The sequence below is a fragment of the Trachypithecus francoisi genome, unplaced genomic scaffold (assembly GCF_009764315.1).
Source record: "Trachypithecus francoisi isolate TF-2019V2 unplaced genomic scaffold, Tfra_2.0 Lachesis_group0, whole genome shotgun sequence".
Lineage (NCBI taxonomy): Eukaryota > Metazoa > Chordata > Mammalia > Primates > Cercopithecidae > Trachypithecus > Trachypithecus francoisi.
In genome coordinates, this window is record NW_022681453.1 from 196,301,130 (window position 1) to 196,323,645 (window position 22,516).

Genomic DNA, 22,516 nt, shown 5'->3' on the forward strand with positions numbered 1-22,516 from the left:
ACTTGTCCAAAGAGTGACCTTCCGTTTCAGCTCTTTCACGTGTTACAAAGTGAAAGAGAGAGTGCCCAGCTCCGCAGAGCATCTGCATCAGCCCGCAGGATTCCCAGGCTGGTTTTTCTCTTATGAAGGCAGATCATCATTCTACTGTTTATTTTTTACTTTTTTCTTTTGTTTTTTTCTTTTTTAAAACTGAATTGTAAAATAATGGAAATTTACGTAAAGTGGTAGTTAGCAAAGACCTTTTTGATTCCTGTGGACAAATTCAAAGCAAAATTTTCATGTTTATATTATGTTGTTTGATAAAGACTCCTCTTTTAGAACAGACCTTTTTAAATATGTTGAGAGCACTGAATATGGCTTGTGAAGAAACAACATACGTTCTTTTAAACAAGTTTGTTCTAATAGTGCACATTAGCCTCCAGCTATTCCCTTCTGCTTCCTGAAGAGGTTCCTGCTACACAAACATCTAGTGTCTGCTCTAGTTCCCTGCAGGGTCTTTAAACAAAGAGAGTATGGCATGGGTTGGTGCAGAATGGGAACTGCGAAATCGATAGGAGAGTGCTGAATATGGCCCCGCTCAGGCAAGTCATGTTGACCCAACCGATGTCAAAACCTGTTAAAAGTACTGTTGACCAGCGATTACAGTCATTGTACCTGTCCACTGGTATGCCGTGGGTGACCATGTTTATTATGGGCCAGCTTGCCCCTGTTCCTACCAGAACTGTGCTGTTGGAAGGCAAGTACAGAGAAAAAAATAATATAGTTTTAAAAGACTGGGTCTTTTTCCAGAGTGGTTAGACTGAGGTTTTGAGGCATCCTGCCTCCCCCTCCACAAAGAGGAAGTGGACATTCCTCATACGCTGCCCCTTCCTTCTCCCCTTCCGCCTTCCGCCCTGCACCCAGGTCCCCACCACAACCACTGCCAGTTTTAGACGGGTTCCTAGTATGCTGCTACTGCTGCTGAGAAATTAGTCATTTGTCTAGAACAAAGTGAAAGAAAATGAATAAACGCACAAACTCATAGGTTCAAGCTCGCCTTCTCAGGTCCCACTGCCAAAGGAAGAGAAGAAACTTCTACCTCCCCTTCTTCCTTTTTCTCCTGTGCTTCTGGTCATTCTGGCCTTTACTTAAACATCCCCACTTTGCTCTGTGTGACTTGAAAATTGGGAAGGTAATAATGATCACTTTTGAAAATGTAAAACAGAAAACTGTGTTATAAGTATTTTGTCAGATTCTATACCCAGATGAGATTATATATAAAGACAAATAATTTCCTTTTTCTGTATAACTTTTAAAATGTTATACAAGTTAAAGTATGAATGAAATACTAAAGGACAAGGCAATTATTAAAAACCTCTGATGACAGTGGGCATATGGGGGTTTGCTTTATTTTTATGCTTTTATTAAATATGCTACATTCAAAAAAACCATAATGGGTGATTAAAAACTTATATCTGAGTCCAGTATCTTTTGTCCCAGAGTCGTTATGTTATGTGTTAAAGGATGTCTCCCTGTTGTCCAGTCCACTGATGTTTGTATTGATTTAGTCAATTTTGCAATCTGTAAAATGGAGGGTTTGGATGATCTCTGAGGCCCTTAACAGCTCTATGTCCATTTCGAACACATTCTTGAGCTGGACTTGGTTAAAATGGACACCCCCTGATTTTTAGAGGACTGCCAAGTCATTGAACGCGTTTGGCTTCTAGGTAATAAACTGCATCCGGATCATGGGGCTTTCCTCAGTCTTTGAACCTTTTTGATGCACCTGGCTTTCTCTGAAAACGTCCCTCACCTCAGCTTCTGCAGTTTTTGTCCTTGCTTTCTGACCTACTCTTTTTTTTTTAATAGAGAAGAATGAGTCAGGAAAGACGTTGCTTCACACACACCTCACTACTTTCAGGCCTCACATGACCCTAAACCAACATCCACTTCTGTGTATTGTATTGGTTTTTTTTTTTTTTTTTTTTTTGATGGAGTCTCGCTCTGTCACCCAGGCTGGAGTGCAGTGGTGCGATCCCAGCTCACTGCAAGCTCTGCCTCCCGGGTTCACACCATTCTCCTGCCTCAGCCTCCTGAGTAGCTGGGACTACAGGCGCCCGCCACCACGCCCGGCTTACTTTTTGTATTTTTAGTAGAGACGAGGTTTCACCATGTTAGCCAGTATGGTCTCGATCTCTTGACCTCGTAATCCGCCCACCTCAGCCTTCCAGAGTGCTGGGATTATAGCTGTGAGCCACCGCGTCCGGCCTGTGTATTGTATTCGTAATGTTCAGACTAGTCACCAACACGCAAATTTTATTCTGCTGTATAGTAGTAAGATCCAGCTCAGCATATAGAAGATTCTTTATAGTTTGGGTTTTCGGCGTTTTATTTGTGTTCCTCAAAGTAAAAATGTTACAGGATGTGTATATGTGAATATGACTGAGATGATCATATTGAATTCTATACTCAGATCTGCATTTCTGATCCACTGACTTTGTTTTTCTGTTTTCCTTTCCTGCTCACACTTTGGACAGGACAATCTTTGTTCCCCTTCCGACATCCTTCAGCTAAACCTCAGCGTTAAAAGAACTGTTGAAACACTACTTTCTCTTGGGGCACACTCAGAAGAATCCAGTTTTGTCTGTCTCTCTATCCAGCTTCTGGGTTTTGTGGCATTTTACTGCACTGTCATGTTAACTCTCTGTATGTTTTACTACTGGCTCTTCCCCTCTAGCTGAAAGATTGCACTCCGGTGACTTCCACCTCACTCCTGTGCTGGGTAAAGGAGGTTTGTTTGTCATTCAGAATTATTTATATAAGTGCTTTTTCTCCCCACTGGCCCTCAAAGAGCTCACCGGTAAAGGAGACAGATCCTTTCCTTGCATTTGCAGATGTGCAGCCCGTCGCATTAGTAGACATTTTGCTGACAGAGTAAGAGACCAGCATCTTTTTCTCCTGGTCATGCACCCATTCTCCTGGCCTGTGGCCTTGTCTCTCTTCCCGTAAACGCTGAAGCATTTTTACTAATACAATTCTGAACTTGTACTTCGAATATGACATGTAGAGCTTTATTTCCAAGTCACACAATACAACTCCCATCTGGCCGTTTTTCCATGTCTCGGCACAAGTGTTGACATTGTGGAGTGACTGAACCTTTTCGGCAGCTGCTCGTGAGGAAGATCATCGTGCCTTTTCTGGTTCTGGCAGTGCGCGGTCACTTAGGTTTCCGCTTTGAACTGTGTCCTGAAATCCTGAGTCCTCCCTTTGTGGGTAGGCACAGGGCCGTCTAAGCATTTGCGGTCTGGACGTTTGGAAGGTATTGGCCATAATTTTAATAATTTTAGTTTGGTCAGAATGTTCAGTTTAAAGATCATGTGGATTTCCTAGACTGCTATTCTGAGCCCAATCCATACGTTGCACGTGGTGCACACGAGCAGATGGGCTGGAGCTGGCCTCTCAGGGTGGGCACCTGTCCAGATTGACTGTGTTTGTTATGTGTAACTGAGGCTCACTCCCAGCATTCTGTTTAAAATTGGAGTTTGTGTGATTTCCAACCTTCCTAATAGTGAAACTGTAGCAGGAGAAGTAGTAGCGCAGCAGTCCCTGTTCTGTACTCAAGGCAGTGAGTACTGTCTGGTTCTTTCAGAATGCTTAGCATTTAAAAGCTGCTAGACATTAATGCTGGAAACTACTTTATAATTGCGGTTAGATTCTAATTTCATAAGTGGTGTTTCTGAATATTCAGGACACTTCTGAACTGTGTTAACAAAATTGGGATAAAGAATGAACTCAAGTATGCGAAGAGATCGTGAGGAGCACGACATGCAGTTGTAGAATTCAGCCTGAGAGGCTCATTGGTTTGGTTTTCTTCCATATGAAATGGGACAGCTATTTTCACAGGTGAAAAGACTGTTCACTGTGAATGCTCAAACACTCAACACTGTGATGATGAAAACTTCAGTTTTCTGTGTTAGTAGGTGCCTTTCAGACTTTGGGGAGTTGGGTTGGTTTTATTTTTAAGATGTCTCAGAGTTGGAACACCTGTTAAACACACATACAGGCTCTCATGGTTTAGGGTTGTAATTGTACATTTTCTTGAGAACACACAGCACTCCCTCTAGCCCAGCTGGAAGGCAGGTGTGCTCTAGAAAGCATAGGCTTCTGAGTAAACCCAGGCCACACAGGTCCTAGGGCTCTGCTGAGAGGAAGAGATCCGGGAATCGGCCGTGGAGAAAGCACGTCTCTTCCGACAGCAAAACAAAACACTCAGCAGGTTCATTTTAAAAATAATTTATCTAGACATGCAGTTGCACTCAGTATTTCTACAAAGTTGCTAGTTTTATTAGATCAAAAGATTACAGTTACCTCATTTCATCAAGATAAGTATTAAATAAAAAGTAAGCACAAGTACCAGTAACTGCCTCAAAAATAAATACTTGTTATATATTTTATTGTAACTGGTTTTGTAAAATTTCGTAGTAATATCGTCTCAATGAAAAGCAAAAAAAAAAAAACAAAAAAAAAACGAGTTGTCTTCTTTAACAAACATGTATAATCTTTTTTAGTGGAGCCAGAATTCCTATATTCTGTTCTTTGTAAGAGCAATCTCTTTTCTTTCTGAATATTTACTCTTAACAGAAAGCCAGTGATAAGTGCTGTTCTTAAGATTTGCCTTTTTCTCTCACAAGAAAGGATTAACCTAACAAATTAATGATACGCACACACTCGATGTATTCCTTAACTTCCTTAAGCAAACATTGTAAACACTTTACAGATGTTGGTAATCAACATATTCTTGCCTAAGCTTATGTAGTAGTTTCCTGGAATAATTCAGGCTGTTAAATACCAGGATATTAAATATTTTACATTTTCAAATACTATTTCTTTTTAATTCTGTAATTCAGATTTTTAATTCAGACAGGCCCTTCCATGAATTATTCAAATTAGGGGGAAGTTTCTCAAACACATCTAAATCTCAAGAGCTCAGGATACGCTGAGTTTCTTGCCCTGCCTGGTCTGGGAACCCTGGTTTTCATAGTCAGGATTATAATGCAGACAGTGTAGAACTCATGCAGGCTGAGTTATGTTTTCAAACTATCTTGCATTCCTGTGGTAGGGAACTTACAAAGTGCTTTCTCCTAAAGTGTAAATGTTTCGGTCTTGAGCCATCTGGTAGCGTGGAATTGTTTTTCTATTTTTCACATTTCCTATTTTATAGATCTGCATTGGCCTTTTATTCATCAGAGATAAAGGATGTTGCTTTTACACTGCAGTAGTGTTTTTCCTCTGCTGTATGTATAAATATACGCTACTTGTCAGTTTCCCAATTTTGAAAATGATCTGTATGTACTTTTAGTTGTATTAATAAAGTGACAGTGAGTGTCAGACACCATCTGTATCTCACTCAGATTTCCACTGAGGTCGGTTTCCCAGGTACTACATTTTCCTGTCTTCATTGATTATTATGAAGGGGAGAAGTGCTTGCTTTTTCCTTTCGGTTCTGTGAAACTCATTGATTTTCTTTTTGTTTGTGTGTTGCGTTGTCCCATTTCAGGAGCAATTATGTTTGCCTCTCCACATTTTAGAAGAGAAAGGTTTGAGCCAGGTTGCAGTGACGGTCCAGGCTCTCCTGGAACTTGCCCCACCCAAGCAACAGCAGCACCAGTTATCTGCTGTTTAAGGATTCCCAAGACCTTAGGCCACTGGCCTGGCCAAAACAAGGAACAGGACAACGTGATTGCTGCTGCCAGCTGTCTGCTTAAACAAAGCTCTTATGTGTTCTCAGAAGGGACTGTTTCCATGATTCCTAACAGGAATATTTTGCATCGTTTCTCCATTTTAGGGGAGGTTATATCCATTTCCATTGAATTTTTTTTATGAAGACACCATTGGTTTTCTCAGATGAAACGTCTTCCGTTACTGAAAACCCGACACCTGACCTGGCTGTGTTTTCCTGGAGAGCAGGCTCATTTCACACACCAGAAAGCACATCTTCTGCGTTAGGCACCAGCATGCTGTGCCGTTGTTTTTACCTGCTCTCAAGACAGCTGGTCTGCTGGTTTCTAAACTTGGTTGTTCGTTCGAATCTCCTGGAGTGTTTGTTAAAATACAGATTCACATTCAGGAGGTCTGGGGTAAGGCCTAGGAATCTGCATTTTCAACAACCATTGCACATGTTTTTGTTTGAGAAGGAGTTCCGCTCAGTCACCAGGCTGGAGTGCAGTGGCGCGATCTCGGCTCACTGCAACCTCTGCCTCCCGGGCTCAAGCGATTCTCTTGCCTCAGCCTCCCCAGTAGCTGGGACAACAGGTGCCCACCACCATGCCTGGCTAATTTTTTTGTATTTTTAGTAGAGATGGGGTTTTGCCATGTTGGCCAGACTGGTCTCAAACTCCTGACTGCAAGTGATCCACCCGCCTCGGCCTCCCAAAGTGCTGGGATTACAGGCGTGGCCACTGCGCCTGCCCATTGCACATGTTTTTCATGTAGTGGAAACCACTGTTCAAAGCTAGATATTTGTATGTTTGGTGGGGGAGGGTAATGGCCCCACTGCATTTTTCACCCACATTTAAAATCAAAAGCTGTATTATGAGGAGCTGGACTATTCTGTCAAAGGCAAAACAAAAATAATACAGAAGGCCTAGATTTTGCAGAGTCTTTTTTTTCTAAGAGTGGGGGTCTCGCCGTATTGCCCAGGCTGGTCTGCCTTGGCCTCCCAAAGTGCTGGGATTACTGGAGTGAGCCACTGGGCCCGGCCCAAATTTTGCATAGTAAAACAGTGAAACAGATACAGTTGTATTTAAGGTCAGTGTTCTAGGCCTCCCTTCAACTCCAGTCCATCATAGAGGATGGTTCTATGTCATCCTGTTATCTAGATATTATAAACAAGCCCTCTATACACAGGTTCCAAATCCTTAATCTGATAGCACACTGCTGTGTGTCGCCTGCTTTGGTCTCACTGAGCCTCCCTCCCCATCCTTCCCAGCCTCCTCACCCTCCCCACCCTCCTCACGCTGCTCCGTGGACACCTGGGCCTGCAGACATGTTGCAGTCACAGCACATACACTTCGAGCTCGGGAAAGCCTAGTTTCTTACATTTCTTTCAGGTAACTGCCAGTTTCTGTGGCTGAATTAAAGCACTTATGGCATCTTAAAAACAACTTCCTAGCTGTGTGTGGTGGTTCACGCCTGTAATCTCAGCACTTTGGGAGGCTGAAGTGGGCAAATCACCTGAAGTTCGGAGTTTGAGAACAGCCTGACCAACATGGAGAAACCCTGTCTCTACCAGAAATACAAAATTAGCCAGGTGTGGTGGCTCGTGCCTGTAATCCCAGCTACTCGGGAGGCTGAGGCAGGAGAATCACTTGAACCCAGGAGGCGGAGGTTGTGATGAGCCAAGATCGTGCCACTGCACCCCAGCCTGGGCAACAAAAGCAAAACTCCATCTCAAAAAAAAAAAAACGCGCCCCATCTGGCTCCACCACTAGTGCCTTTATATACTCAATTATGGGTGGAGGAAAAGGGCCCAAGGGCTCAACACCACACAGGAGCTTTTATTCAAGTTTCAGCTAGTTGGGTTTTCCTTCCCCTGCATTTTGAACCCCTCTTAGTTGTTGGTGATATATTCTGGTGTTCACTGCCTTTGTAAAACAAGTAAATAAAGTAAGTGGAAGATATTAGTTATGTATTTTGTTTCTATAGTTGTTAACTGTTCTGGATTTTCTTTACCAATGCATCCATTTGGACATAATGTTATTCCTCTTTTTATCAGGTAAATGTAGCATCTAAAAGTAGCTTTGGATCAAATCATGTTGAGTACCTGGTCAAAGTAATGTTTTCTTCCTTGTTCTTGCAGAGAAACAGATTCATCAGAACATTACCACTTGACCAGGTTTAAAGTTGTGTAACGGCCTGGGCGCGGTGGCTCACGCCTGTAATCCCAGCACTTTGGGAGGCCAAGGCAGGAGGATCACTTGAGCCCAGGAGTTTGAGAGCAGCCTGGGCAATATAGCAAGACCCTGTCTGTCTCCCAAAAATTGGGGGAAAAAAAAAAAAAGCCAGGCATGGTGGCACATGCCTGTACTCCCAGCTACTCAGGAGGCTGAGGTGGGAGGATCACTTGAGCCTGGGAGGTCGAGGCTACAGTGAGTCATGGCTGCACCACTGCACTCCAGCCTGGGCAACAGAGTGTGAGACCCCATCTCTCAAAATAAAATAAATTGTATAACTTAAAACATCTAAGCTCAATGCCCAATCTTATAGAATGAAAGTAAAATGTCTTTATGTAAGTGCTTAGAGCCAGACCCCATTATATTTATAGTTCCCAACAGACCCACCAACCCTTATAAAACTTGTTGAGAATTTAGCTGTGTGTATTTTTAAACTGTATCTGTCAGCATTAAGCCTCAGTATAGTCTCCAAATTATATGCCACCAGACATGGAACTCAGCAAAGGACAGGATTATTTTTAACATATGCAGGTCAGCCTGGCCAACATGGTGAAACCCCGTCTCTACTAAAAATACAAAAATTAGCCTGGCGTGGTGGTGGGCACCTGTAATCCAGCGACTCAGAAGGCTGAGGCAGGAGAATCGCTTCAACCTGGAAGGCAAAGGTTGCGGTGAGCCGAGATCACACCACTGCCCTCCAGCCTGGGTGACAGAGCGAGACTCCTGTCCCCCCGCTCCCCCCCCAAAAAAAAACAAAACCAAAAACATACTATGCAAGGAATAATTCTAGAAGACGTTACATAATGAAATACTTGCCATGTTTGCAAGTAATTTTCCCATAGGAATAAATGGAAATTTCAGCTTATTTCAAATTTTGCACATATTATGAAACCTTATTAATGTATTTTTATCAAACTAAATGAGATTTGTATTAGAATTGTTAGGAAAAACTGGGTGTGGTTTTGGCTGATAATTGAAGGAAAAATATCAAATACATTGAATTTTTTTTTTTTCTCAAACCCTCTGATGTTTTCAAACCCTCTGCAGAGGTATGAAGGTATGAATTTCTTTTTGGTGTCAAGATGCAAAAACAAATCATGATGCTTTTGTTGGGAGAATTTTGTATTCAGTATTTTGTATGTACCTTTTTTTAAAAAATTGGAAAGCACAATTTGGTTTAACATTTAGCTTCACTTGACTCCAGTGTAAGATGAAGATGACCTTGTCACGGCTCCCCTGACCTGAAGCAGAGCCCTTCCCATCACTGACAGTGTCGGCAGCTGAGAGCCGCCCCAGCAGAGCCCTTCCCATCACCGACAGTGTCAGTGGCTGAGAGCCGCCCCAGCAGAGCCCTTCCCATCACTGACAGTGTCGGAGGGCTGAGAGCCCCCGCAGCAGAGCCCTTCCCATCACTGATGGTGTCAGCGGCTGAGAGCCGCCCCAGCAGAGCCCTTCCCATCACTGACGGTGTCAGCGGCTGAGAGACCCCGGCCCAGCAGAGCCCTTCCCATCACTGACGGTGTCAGCGGCTGAGAGCCGCCCCAGCAGAGCCCTTCCCATCACTGATGGTGTCAGCGGCTGAGGTTCCCCCCAGCAGAGCCCTTCCCATCACTGACTGACAGTGTCGGTGGCTGAGAGACCCCGGCCCAGCAGAACCATTCCCATCACTGACAGTGTTGGCAGCTGAAAGCCCCCCCAGCAGAGCCCTTGCCACCTACAGAGATTTTCTGTCAGGGGTTTCCCACAATTTCAGACTGGTAATCTGTGTTTAGCACTCCAGTGTTCTCTTGTAATAGCCAGGTCTGGAAACGACCCATGGGAAGAGGGGCCTTTGTATTCTGCTAGAACACAGAGCGTAGTAGTAGATCACTTTCCTGAAGAGCTTTTTAAAATACAGCTAATCTAGGAGTTTGCGATTTCTCTTTCTACAGCTCAGCGGTGACTAATGATGTGTGACTACGCTCACGAGTTTGATGAATTCGTAAAAACTAAGCACTTAAATGGTTGTAGAAATGAAAACATGGATATTCAGAAGCCTTTCTATATACACAGTGCAGTGAGATGGTTTACAGCAAATTCCGTTTTATTTCTGAAAATGTTGTAAACATGTAATTAGTGAAAGATTTTGTAAAACATTGGCCTATATTTGTATGTCTGTAAATACATTGCATAAGTTCTAAGTATAAATATGTCAGTATCATGTATGTTATTTTAAATTGCCTGTATGCCACTTTATATGTTGACATTAAAATAAAAGCCAACACGTCAGTGGCATGTAATAAAAGCTGATTGGAGAGTGTTCATACCTGAGGGGTGGCTCCCTTGGCAAAAGTGAATCAAGGGAAGGGCACCTCCTTTCCAGAAGGAGTGTCAGTGGAAATGGGGACAGTCTTTTGAGATCAAGTTGATTTTCTTAAGGAAGTACAGATATCAAGACTGCTTTATTTGGAGTTAGGTAGATAGAAGGCTTAATTCATGAAATGTATGTGACATATCAGGACAACTTTTCTCTTGGAAACCTTTGGCATCACAAGGCATTGTTTTGACTCATCAAGGCAAGCATGATCTGGTGGGCTCATTTTTTTCTAGAAGAGGGAGACTGACAGCTTTCCTATTTGCCAGGCACAGGTTAGATATTTTCACACCCCTTATTTCTTTTCATCTTAACACGCCATAAAGTGGGGATTGTTGAGTAAGCAGAGCAGGTATTGGCCCTAGTGTCTCACTTGTCAGAAGTATTCCAAACCAGCCTTCCAGAGAACCTGTGTCCCATCTTTGCAGTTTGTAAAGTTGTATATCCTAACATCCTATTTCTAGCTTGTATTTATAATTTGTATCCTGTTTCCTAGAAAAGTTGCTGAAGCAGCTTATAACTGGTTATGTGTTCCATGCCATTTTCACCCCAAGAAAAACACCAGAGTGACGATAAATCTAAAAGGCAGGCAGGAACCAACATTTATTAAAACTTTACTGTGTATATATTATGCTGGACAGCTAATAACATCATCTGGTAATTCCTACTGAATACTTTTGCTTATAAGAGTTTTTTCACTACAAATTGGGTAAAATCAGAATCAGACATTACAGGAATTACTGAAGTTTTCATGCGTCACTGTAACTAAGCCAGTGAACTGCTTTGTTCGCTGAGAAAGAGAAAGAATGAATCTTCACAGGACTACCAGAAACTCTTCTTCCCAGCAAGGTGTGAGGAAGCCCTAAGTCAATGGTATAATCCTAAATCAGGGTTTGAAAACCCAGGTAACAGGCAGAGTGAAATTAACAGGCCCAGTGAAATTATCAGGCCTAGTGAAATCAGGTTTCCCTGGGAAAGTCTCAATGGAAACAACCTGTAGATGAGTCATCTTTGATGGTACCAGGTGTTTCTTAACTCTCGTAAGTCCTTCTCACCTCCAGAATACCAGAGGGAAAGACAGAAGAGAACTTGGTCACTTCTTCTTGCCTCTCCTCTTATCCTTGCCTTTGCCTTTTCCTTTTGAATCCTTGCTATCAACTTTGTCTTTAGGCATCTTGAAACCACCAATTTCTCTCCGTATCATAGTGCCTCGCCACCAGGCCTGGAGCTGGAAGAGAAAAGGGGAGTGAGCACAACGTATTGTATGCCTGACGAGCTGCATTCTTTCCACATAAAGGGACTGTTGAATAAAGTAACTTCTGTCTGACAAGCAGTCTCTCTCCAGGACATGGAAGTAGGCAGGGACGTAATCACTATAGCGATGCTCTCCTGTTGTGCAGGACCCGGAACTTAAGCCATGGACTCAAGAGTGAAGTTCTCAAGGAGTAAAAATCAAAGGAATTGGATTTGGCCTATTTTTTCTTCACCCTTAGAAATCCGACTTCCATGCCGGGCACGGTGGCTCAAGCCTGTAATCCCAGCACTTTGGGAGGCCGACACGGGTGGATCACGAGGTCAGGAGATCGAGACCATCCTGGCTAACACGGTGAAACCCCATCTCTACTAAAAATACAAAAAACTAGCCGGGCGAGGTGGCGGGCGCCTGTAGTCCCAGCTACTCCGGAGGCTGAGGCGGGAGAATGGCGTGAACCCGGGAGGCGGAGCTTGCAGTGAGCTGAGATTCGGCCACTGCACTCCAGCCTGGGTGACAGAGCAAGACTCCGTCTCAAAAAAAAAAAAAAAGAATTCCGACTTCCTTATACTGCTTTCCTTGAAGAAAGTCCAGGTTCCCCATACCTAGCAGCTATTTGAACCAAAAAGAATGTTAGTTACCTGGGCCAAGGGCAAAAGCAAACAGCCAAAAACGCACAGATGATGCCAGGTGCGGTGGCTCACGCCTGTAGTCCCAGCACTTTAGGAGGCTGAGGTGGGCAGATCGCTTTGAGCTCAAGGGTTCAAGACCAGCTTGGGCAACATGGCAAGCCCCTATCTCTACAAAATACAAAAAAGATAAAAAAAATTAGCCAGGCCTGGTGGCTTGTGCCTACAGTCCCAGCTGTTTGGGAGGCTGAGGCGGGAGGCTCTCTTGAGCCCGGGAAGCAGAGGTTGTAGTGAGCGGAGATTACACCACTGCACTCCAGCCTGAGTGACAAAGTGAGATCCTGTCTCAAAGGAAAAAAAAAGCACAGATAAGTCTAGATGAGTCTTACAGGCTTGTGCATTTCATATCTTTAGTGATTGCTTAAAAGAACAGTTGTCCTAGCACTTTTAAAAAAGATTCAGATAGCTTTCTCGAATGTCTTAGTTTTTAGATAACAGTTCTCAATACAGTCTCCACTGCTTTAAAGTCAGACCAAACCCTAAAGACTGGAAGCAAATCCACTAGTGAAAAAAAGCAAACGTGCTCTTCAGCTCGTTCTTAACATGTCTGTTGTAAATTCAGGAATACTGACAAGTTTTATGGGGAAACACCATTGAAACTGGATAAATTCTTGCTACTTACACATCTGACTCCTTATGGAAAACTCAACTTTGGGTTTGGATACCTGTCCAGAATGTAAATATAAAACTTTTAGTTCACCCCTAATATACAACCCAAACTACGGTTTACCCACTAGGGTCTCAGCCTGCAGAGAGAAGGGCTGTCCTCCAGACAGTTTCCGTCCAGCTGATGCTGCTTTAAGTTTTTGCTTACAAGTATTTCACGTGATCTGTGACCTGCCAGTTTCATCATCACTGATATACACAAGTTCATATGAAACTAAAATATCTCTATTTTTTTCTAACTTGCTGCTTATCCTTCTCACCTAAGCAGCTTGTATCAGAACCCAGCAGATAGTCTGGGCTGATGGATAAGCAGGATTTTAAGAAGTAGGAGGGTATTAAAAGGAATCATTCTGTCAAGAGCTGGTTTTGGTTAGACATAGTATTCTTATATTTCGTCTCTTGGCCTAGGTTTTGCTTCCACCGCTAACCACCTCTTTTTCTCAGATGAAGAGCTGGGGGCACATCCTTTTCTATGTTAACCGTCTCCCTGCAGCATGGACTGTGTCAGCAAATTCTAATAATAACAAAAGTCCATGCTTCTCAGATCTGCAGTTCCTTGGTATACTGAGATGCGTTGGATAATGAATGAGAAATTCTTTTGTGTTCCTCAGTGTTAGGCCAGCTATGGCGAGATACTGATTATGGTTCTTTACCTTTATGACGCTCTTTAATTCCAAGAGATCCTGTTCTATCTTATTCTTGCTCCTCTCCTTTTCTATACGATCTTCAGTGATGACCTGTTCACACTCTCTTATCTGCAAAGATAGACATTCATCATTTATTACATTACTCTCTTGACTAAGCTGTAGCCCAGCCAGCCCTGCACTTTTCATATAAAATTTCAGAATAAAACATGCTCCATCGAAAGATAAACCAAAGAAAAAAAGTAATAGATTCCTAGAGTGTAAATATTCACATACTAACTTTATAATTGTTCCCAAAATGTTTTCAGTTTTAATAATTCAAATTTAAGTTCTGTCTTTCCTAAAAAATAAAATATGAATTAATGTGTGATCAATGACTTCAATATGGATTTTTTTTAAACTTTGGGAGAATGTAGATATATAGTAGCTGTCTTTTTTGTTTTTTGAGACAGAGTCTCACTCTGTCACCCAGGCTAGAGCGCAGTGACGCAATCTTGGCTCACTGCAACCTCCGCCTCCCGGTTCAAGTGATTCTCCTGCCTCAGCCTCGTGAGTAGCTGGAATTAACAGCCACGTGCCACCATGCATGGCTAATTTTTGTATTTTTAGTAGAGATGGGGTTTTGTCATGTTACCCAGGCTTGTCTCAAACTCCTGATCTCAAGTGATCTGCTTGCCTCGGCCTCCCAAAGTGCTGGGATTACAGGTGTGAACCATCATGCCCAGCAGTAGCTGACTTTTGAAAGAAATCTAGGAAGTTCTGCACTTATTCCATAATGAAACCATAATCACAAACTTGTTAGAAATCATCACTGACTGTCTCCAGAGGTCATAAAGTAAGAATAATCACAGTATCTGTCTCAAGGGGCTGTGCGGGTAGCACCTGGGACAGAGTATGCACTATGGGAGTGTTACAGCAGCATCTAAAAAGATTTTGACTCAAAATAGCAATACCCAGCTACTGTAGCTTAGTTGCCACTTCCTCCTCAGTGAGCGCCCTAATTCCTTCCTTACCGTCTTTGCCAGATCTTGAAGGTGTGCTAAGCCACTGGCCTTTGTGGCTTTGAGAGCATTGAGTTCATTCTCTTTCATTTCTGTGTCCTTATCATATTTCTGCATCCAGAACTCCAGCCGCTCCTCCAGCTTCTGTTTGGAAAGAACACGAAAACATGGCATTCAGCAGACACAAAACACTGTATACTGTATGATTCCACTTACATAAGTTTCAAGAATAAGCAAAACTTTCTATAGTGAGAGAAGTCAGAACAGTAGTTACTTATCTGGGTGGAGAGTTGGATTTCTGATTGGGAATGGGGTGTGAGGGAGACTTTGGGATGCTGTAAATGTTCTATCTTTATCCGGGTGGTGGTTACATGAATGTGTATACATAAATGCTCATCAAACTATACACTAAGTACTTATATATTTTACTTGTATGTTAGTCAATTTAAAAATAGAGGGCCAGGTGCGGTGGCTCACACCTGTAATCCCATCACTTTGGGAGGCCGAGGTGGGCGGATCACCTGAGGTCGGGAGTTCAAGACCAGTCTGACCAACATGGAGAAGCCCCGTCTCTACTAAAAACACAAAATTAGCCAGGCGTGGTGGCGCATGCCTGTAATCCCAGCTATGTGGGAGGCTGAGGCAGGAGAATCACTTGAACCCAGGAGGCGGGGGTTGCGGTAATCCCAGATCGCGCCATTGCACTCCAGCCTGGGCAATGAGAGCGAAACTCCGTCTCAAAAAAAAAAAAAAAAAAAAATGGGGAGGAGGGTCATCTAGATGTCTGGATAAGGGAAGTTGCAGTGAAGAGGAAAGAAAAGGCATGTAGAAAAGTCTGAAGGATAAGGAATAGCATCAGATAGCTCTTTGATTGACAGCACTAAATCCTAGTCAGGAAGGATATAATGTCTTCAAAATTCTAAAAGAAAATGAATGTAGGGCCCAGCACGGTGGCTCACGCCTATAATCCCAGCACTTTGGGAGGCTGAGGTGGGCGGATCACAGGGTCAGGAGATTTAGCCCATCCTGGCTAACACAGTGAAACCCTACCTCTACTAAAAATACAAAAAAAAGGAAAAAAAGCCGGGTGTGGTGGCGGGCGCCTGTAATCCCAGCTACTCGGGAGGCTGAGGCAGGAGAATCGCTTGAACCTGGGAGGCGGAAGTTGCAGTGAGCCAAGATCAGGCCATGGCACTCCAGCCTGGGCAACAAGAGCAAAACTCCATTTCAAAAAAAAAAAAAAATTAATAAGTAACAGGTGGTATGCAGATATTACAAAACTATGAGAATGGCATGCAAATAACTAGAGTTTGGCAAAAAATTGAACAAGAAAAATTCTGTCAATCCAAGAAAATAAGGAAACAAAATAAAGTAGAAAAATTAATTACAAACAAATCAAAAATCACAATAAAAGTAAGCTGGGGTAAATCCTTTTGTCTTAGTCGATTCCAGCTGCTATAACAGAATGCTGGAGACTGGGCGGCTCATAAACAAGTTGATTTGTCACAGTTCTGGAGGCTGGGAAGTCCAAAATGAAGGCACTGGCAAATCCCGTGTCTGGTGAGGGCCTGCTTCCCAGACTGCCATCTTTTTGCTGTGACTTCACTTGGCGGAATGGGCAAGGGATTTTCTCTGGGGTCTCTTTCTAAGGGCACTAATCTTATTCATTCGCGTTTCACCCTATATCACCTTGGGAATTTGGATTTCAACATATGGATTTGGGGGACATAAAAACTGAGCCCATTGTACTACCCTCGAAAAGAAAAACACTTTTCCCCTTAAAAAAAAAATCCAGCTATGAACTACCTGGAGAACTACATGCCCCTGACATGGGGGGACTATTACCATTCAAGGTGAGATTTGGGTGGGGACACAGAACCAAACCGTATCAGATGGTTTTTAAATAAAGATCAATAAAATGGTCAAACCTTTAACAAATTTCAGTAAGAAAAAAGGAAAGAAGACACATCTTTTTAAAAAAATTAATGGGCCGGGCGCGGTGGCTCAAGCCTGTAATCCCAGCACTTTGGGAGGCCGAGACGGGCGGATCACGAGGTCAGGAGATCGAGACCATCCTGGCTAACACGGTGAAACCCCGTCTCTACTAAAAATACAAAAAATTAGCCAGGCAAGGTGGCGGGCGCCTGTGGTCCCAGCTACTCGGGAGGCTGAGGCAAGAGAATGGCGTGAACCCGGGAGGCGGAGGTTGCAGTGAGCTGAGATCCGGCCACTGCACTCCAGTCTGGGCGACAGAGCAAGACTCCGTCTCAAAAAAAAAAAAAAAAAAAAAAAAAAAAAAAAAAAAAAATTAATGAAAAAGGTTTCATTACTACAGAAATAAAGGACTTTAAAATTGTAAAAAAAACAAAAACTATAGAGCATAGCTTTATGCTAATAAATTTGAAATCAGTGTTTAGATGAAATGGATTATTTTCTAGGAAGACATAAGTTACAAAAAAGACTCAAAAAGAGATAAAAGATCAATAATCTTTTTTTTACAGTTGAATAGCTCCACTTAAATATAACCAGACAAAATTCTTTATGATTGAATTTTATCAAGGAACAGATAATGTTTTCACTGAAGAAGGCATTAGCTAAAAAAATAAAATCATCATAATAATCTGGTTTGTTTTATTTGTATTTTTAGGTTTCAGAGCATAAAAAGATGAAAAGCTTCCCATTCATGCTGCCAAGCTAGCAGAACTCTGGTAGCAATACCACAAAGCAGCACCAAAAAATAAACCTATAGGTTAATCTCACTTGTGGAATATATAAATACAAAGTGGAAGTCGAGGCTGGCTGTGGTAGCATGTGCCTATAATCCCAGCTACTTGGAGGCTGAGGTGGGAGGATTGCTTGAGCCCAGGAGTTCAAGACCAGCCTGGGCAACACAGTGAGCTCCCCTGTCTCAAAGAAAAATTTAAAAAATTTAAAAATCCATGGTATTGATCTTATGTTTACCCAAGAATGCCACAAGACAACACAAAATAAGGGAGAGATGAGATATAAAAAGGAAAAAAAGAAAAATGAAAATTAATAAAAAGGAAGCAGCGGCAGCACAGAGCGAGATGGCCAAATAGAAGCCTCCACTGACAGTTACCCCTGCCACCCAGGAACGCTAAGTTTGACAACTGTCTATACAAAAACGCACCTTCATAAGAACCAAAAATCAGGTAAGCAATCGCAGTACCTGGTTTAACTTCGTATTGCTGAAAAGGCACTGAAGAGGGTAGGAAAGACGGTTTTGAATTGCTGACGACACCCCTCCTCCATCCCCTGGCAGCAGCCACATGGCACAGGGTGGGAATCTGAGCAGCTGTGGGAGGGAGGGCACGGCGCCTGTGACTGTGCATTGAACCTAGTGCTTCCGTCACAGTGGAAAGCAAAACCGGGTTGAACTCGGGTGATGCCCACCCATGGAGGGAGCGTTGAGACCAGCCCCAGCCAGAGGAGCACCGCCCAGCCCAGCGGTGGGACCCGAGTCCCAGCAAGCCTCACCATCACAGGCTACACTGCTCTGGGATCCTAAATATACTTGAAAAGGGGGTCTAGGCCAGGAGGACTACAACCCTTAGGCAAGTCCTGGTCCTGATGCCTGTGGCCTTGGGGGACTTGGGACCTAGTGAGACACCAGCCGGGGTGGTTAAGGGAGTGCTTGTATCACCCATGCCCCAACCTCAGGCAGTGCAGCTCGCCTCTAAAAGAGATTTCCCCTTCTGCTGTTTGAGGAGAGGGAAGAGTACAGAGGACTTTGTCTTGCATCTTGGATACCAGCTCAGCCACAGGAGAATAGGGGCAATGGGCAGAGTCATGAGGCCCCTACTCCAGGCCTAGCTCCTGGGTGGCATTTCTAGACACACCTTGGGCCAGAAGGGAACGCGCTGCCTTGTAGGGAGGACCCAGTCCTGGCGGGATTCATCATCTACTGACGAAAGAGCCCCTGGCCCTGAATAACCAGCAGTGATTCGCAGGAGCACACCATGGGCCTTGGGCAAGACTCTGAGATGTGCTGGCTTCGAAGACATGGTAGTGGCTATGGTGAGAGACTCCTGCTTGAAAAAAGCAGAGGAAAAAGTAAAAGAGGACTCTGTCTTACACCTTAGGTGCCACCTCAGCTACCATGGGGTAGAGCACCAAGAGGCTCTTGGAGTCCCCAGTTCAGGCCTTGACGCTTTTTTTTTGAAATGGAGTCTCACTCTGTTACCCAGGCTGGAGCGCAGTGGCATGATCTCGGCTCACTGCAACCTCCACCTCTGGGGTTCCAGCGATTCTCCTGCCTCAGCCTCCAAGTAGCTGGCATTACAGGCACCTGCCACCACGCCTGGCTAATTTTGTATTTTTAGTAGAGACGGGGTTTCACCATGTTAGCCAGGTTGGTCTCAAACTTGTGACCTCAGGTGATCCACCCCCCTCAGCCTCCCAAAGTGCTGGGATTATAGGCATGAGCCACCGCCCCCGGCCCAAGGCTTTGACTCTTGGATGGTATTTCTGGTCCTGCTCTGGGCAAGAGAGTAGCCCACTCCCCTGAAGAGTAAGTCCCAGGCCTGGCAGCATTCACTACAAGCTGACCGAAGAGTCCTTGGGCCTTTAGGTGAACATCAGTGGTAGCCTGGCGGCACTCTCCATGGGCCTGTGGTGGTCATGGCCACGAGCAGAGGCTCCTCTGCATGTGGAAAGCAGATGGAAGAGTAGGAAGGACTTTGTCTTGTGGCTTGAAGGCCAGCTTAGCTGCAGGAGCTTAGAGCACAAGGCAGACTTCTAAGGTTTTTGACTCCAGCCCTTGGCTCCCAGACAGCATCTCTGGACCTGCCCAGGGCCTGGGGGGACTCCCCACTCTGAAGGGAAGGACACAAGCCTGGCTGACTTTGCCACCTGCTGATTGTAAAGTCCTAGGGCCTTGAGCAAACATAGGCGGTAGCCAGGTAGTGGTTACAGCAGGCCTTAGGTGAGGCCAGGTGCTGTGCTGGCTTCAGGTCTGACCCAGCACAGTCCCAGTGGTGGTGGTCACCAGGGGGCTTGTGTCACCCCATTCTCAGCTCCAGGCAGCTCAGCAAAGAGTGAGAGACTCTCGGAGAAAGTAAGGAAAAAGAACAAGAGTCTCTCCCTGGCAATCCAGAAAATTCTTCTGGATCTTATCTAAGACCACCAAGGTGATACCTCTGCAAGTCTGCATGAACCACAGAATTATGGGCTTGGAGTGTTCCCTAATGAGGTACGGCTTAGATCACAACACTCAAGTCCCTTCATATACCTAGAAAGCCTTCACAAGGATGAGTACAAATAAACCCAGACTGCAAGGACTACAATAAATACGTAACTCTTCAATGCCCATGCACCAATGAACATCCAGAAGCATCAAGACCATCCGGGAAAACATGACCTCACCAAACAAATGAAATAAGGCACCAGGGACTAATCCTGGAGAAACAAAGATATGTGACGTTTCAGACAGAAAATTCAAAATAGCCATTTTGAGGAAACTCAAAGAAAATCAAGATAACACAGAGAAAGAATTCAGAAATCTATCAGATAAATTTAACAGAGATTGAAATAATTAAAAAGAAACAGAAATTCTTGGCCGGGCGCGGTGGCTCAAGCCTGTAATCCCAGCACTTTGGGAGGCCGAGACGGGCGGATCACGAGGTCAGGAGATCGAGACCATCCTGGCTAACACGGTGAAACCCCGTCTCTACTAAAAAGTACAAAAAACTAGCCGAGCGAGGTGACGGGCGCCTGTAGTCCCAGCTGCTTGGGAGGCTGAGGCAGGAGAATGGCGTAAACCCAGGAGGCGGAGCTTGCAGTGAGCTGAGACCCGGCCACTGCACTCCAGCCTGGGCGGCAGAGCGAGACTCCGTCTCAAAAAAAAAAAAAAAAAAAAAAAAAAAAAGAAATTCTTGAGTTGAAAAATGCAACTGACATACTTAACAAGGCATCAGAGTCTCAAGAGCAGAAGTGATCAAGCAGAAGAAAGAATTTGTGAGCTTGAAGATAGGCTATTTGAAAATACACAGGGAGGACAAAAGAAAAAATGATAAAAGAAATGGAAAGATATTCTATGTTCATGGATTAGAAGAATCAATATTGTTAAAATGTACATTACTACCCAAAGCAATCCACAGATTCAGTGCACTCCTTATCAAAATACCAGTGACATTCTCCACAGCAATAGAAAAACAATCCTAAAATTGATATGGAACCACAGGAGACCCAGAATAGCCAAAGCTATCCTGAGTCAAAATAAACTGGAAGAATCACATTACCTGATTTCAAATTATACTATAGAGCTATAGTAACCAAAACAGCATGGCACTGGAATAAAAACAGACACATAGACCAATGGAACAGAATAGAGAACCCGGAAGCAAATCAATAAATCTATAGTGAATTCACTTTTGACAAAGGTACCAAGAACAAACACTGGGGAAAGGATAGTCCTTTCAATGAATGGTGCTGGGAAAACTGGATATCCATATGCAGAAGAATGAAACTAGACAGTTATCTCTCAGCATTTACAAAAATTAAATCAAAATTGATTAAAGATTTAAATTTAAGACCTCAAACTATGAAACTACTAAAAGAAAACGCTGGGGAAACTCTTCAAGACATTGGACTGGGCGAAGATTTCTTGAGTAATACCCCACAAGCACAGGCAACCAAAGCAAAAATGAACAAATGGATCATATCAAGTTAAAAAGCTTCTGCACAGGCCAGGTGCAGTGGCTCACGCCTGTAATCCCAGCACTATGGGAAGCTGAGGCGGGTGGATCACTTGAGGCCAGGACTTCAAGGCCAGCCTGGCCAACATGGTGAAACTCCACCTCTACTAAAAATACAAAAATTAGCTGGGCATGGCAGTGCACTCCTGTAGTCCCGGCTACTCGAGAGGCTGCGGCACGAGAATCGCTTGAACCCAGGAGGTGGAGGTTGCAGTCAGCCAAGATTGTGCCACTACACTCCAGCTTGGGCGACAGAGCAAGACTGTGCCAAAAAAAGAAAGAAAATAAAAAGCTTCTGCATAGCAAACAAGACAATCAACAAAGTGAAAAGACAACCCACAGAACTGGAGAAAATAATTGCAAACTACCTATATGACAAGGGTTTAATAAACAGAATATAAAAGGAGTTCAAACAAGTCTATAGGAAAAAATCTAATAATGTGAAAAATGGGCCAAAAGGACCGAGTGTAAAATCACTCACACCTGTAATCCCAGCACTTTGGGAGGCCTAGGCTAGAGGATGGATTGCTTGAGCTCAGGAGTTCAAGGCCAGCCTAGGCAACATAGTGAGACCTCGTCTCTCTCTCTCTCTCTCTCTCTCTCTCTGTATTTTAAAAGGGCCAAAGATCTGAATAGACATTTCTCAAAAGAAGACATACAAACATCAAACAGACACATAAAAAGGTGCTCAACATCACTAATCATCAGAGAAATGCAAATCAAAACTATGAGACATCATCTCACCCCAGTTAAAATGGCGTATATCTAAAAGACAGACAATAACAAATGCTGGGAAGGATGTGGAGAAAAAGGAATCCTTGTACGGTGTGGGTTGGTGGAAACGTAAATTAGCACAACCACTATGGAGAACAGTTTGGAGGATCTTCAAAAAACTAAAAATAGAGCTACCATATGATCCAGCACTCCCACTGCCAGGTGTATACCCAAAAGAAAGGAAATTAGATGTTGAAGAGATGTCTGCACTCCTATGTTTATTGCAGCACTGTTCACAGTAGCCAAGATTTGGAAGCAATGTAAGTGTCTACCAACAGATGAATGGATAAAAAAAAAAGGTGGGGCCGGGCGCAGGGGCTCAGCCTGTAATCCCAGCACTTTGGGAGGCCAAGGCGGGTGGATCACTTGGGGTCAGAAGTTCGAGACCAGCCTGACCAACATGGAGAAACCCCATCTCTACCAAAATACAAAAATTAGCCATGCGTAGTGGTGGGTGCCTGTAATCCCAGCTACTCAGGAGGCTGAGACA

At 43.8% G+C, this 22,516-nt stretch overlaps 2 protein-coding genes across 21 annotated transcripts in view; one reads left to right on the plus strand and one right to left on the minus strand.

The window, feature by feature from the left end:
• The window catches only part of LRCH3 (leucine rich repeats and calponin homology domain containing 3), a 117,648-nt gene that overhangs the window by 90,912 nt on the left and 4,220 nt on the right, over positions 1–22,516 (plus strand). For 6 of the 15 annotated variants that reach the window (XM_033213246.1, XM_033213252.1, XM_033213245.1 and 3 more), the window contains one exon: positions 2,517–7,661. The exons of 1 other annotated variant lie outside the window; for it this stretch is intronic. In XM_033213246.1, the coding sequence (XP_033069137.1) occupies positions 2,517–2,720 (204 nt within the window). In that variant the 3' untranslated portion in view covers positions 2,721–7,661. Of the gene's footprint in view, positions 1–2,516; positions 7,662–17,183; positions 18,749–22,516 lie in introns of those variants that run through there. 8 more of the 15 variants (XM_033213251.1, XM_033213257.1, XM_033213249.1 and 5 more) reach the window with 3 other exon arrangements.
• Positions 8,946–22,516, minus strand: part of IQCG (IQ motif containing G) — a 69,731-nt gene continuing 56,160 nt past the window's right edge. For 4 of the 6 annotated variants that reach the window (XM_033213266.1, XM_033213265.1, XM_033213264.1 and 1 more), the window contains exons 9-11: positions 14,549–14,680; positions 13,545–13,646; positions 10,862–11,512 (exon numbers count right to left, since the gene is read on the minus strand). In XM_033213266.1, the coding sequence (XP_033069157.1) occupies positions 11,378–11,512; positions 13,545–13,646; positions 14,549–14,680 (369 nt within the window). In that variant the 3' untranslated portion in view covers positions 10,862–11,377. Of the gene's footprint in view, positions 11,513–13,544; positions 13,647–14,548; positions 14,681–22,516 lie in introns of all 6 variants that reach the window. The other 2 variants (XM_033213263.1, XM_033213268.1) reach the window with 2 other exon arrangements.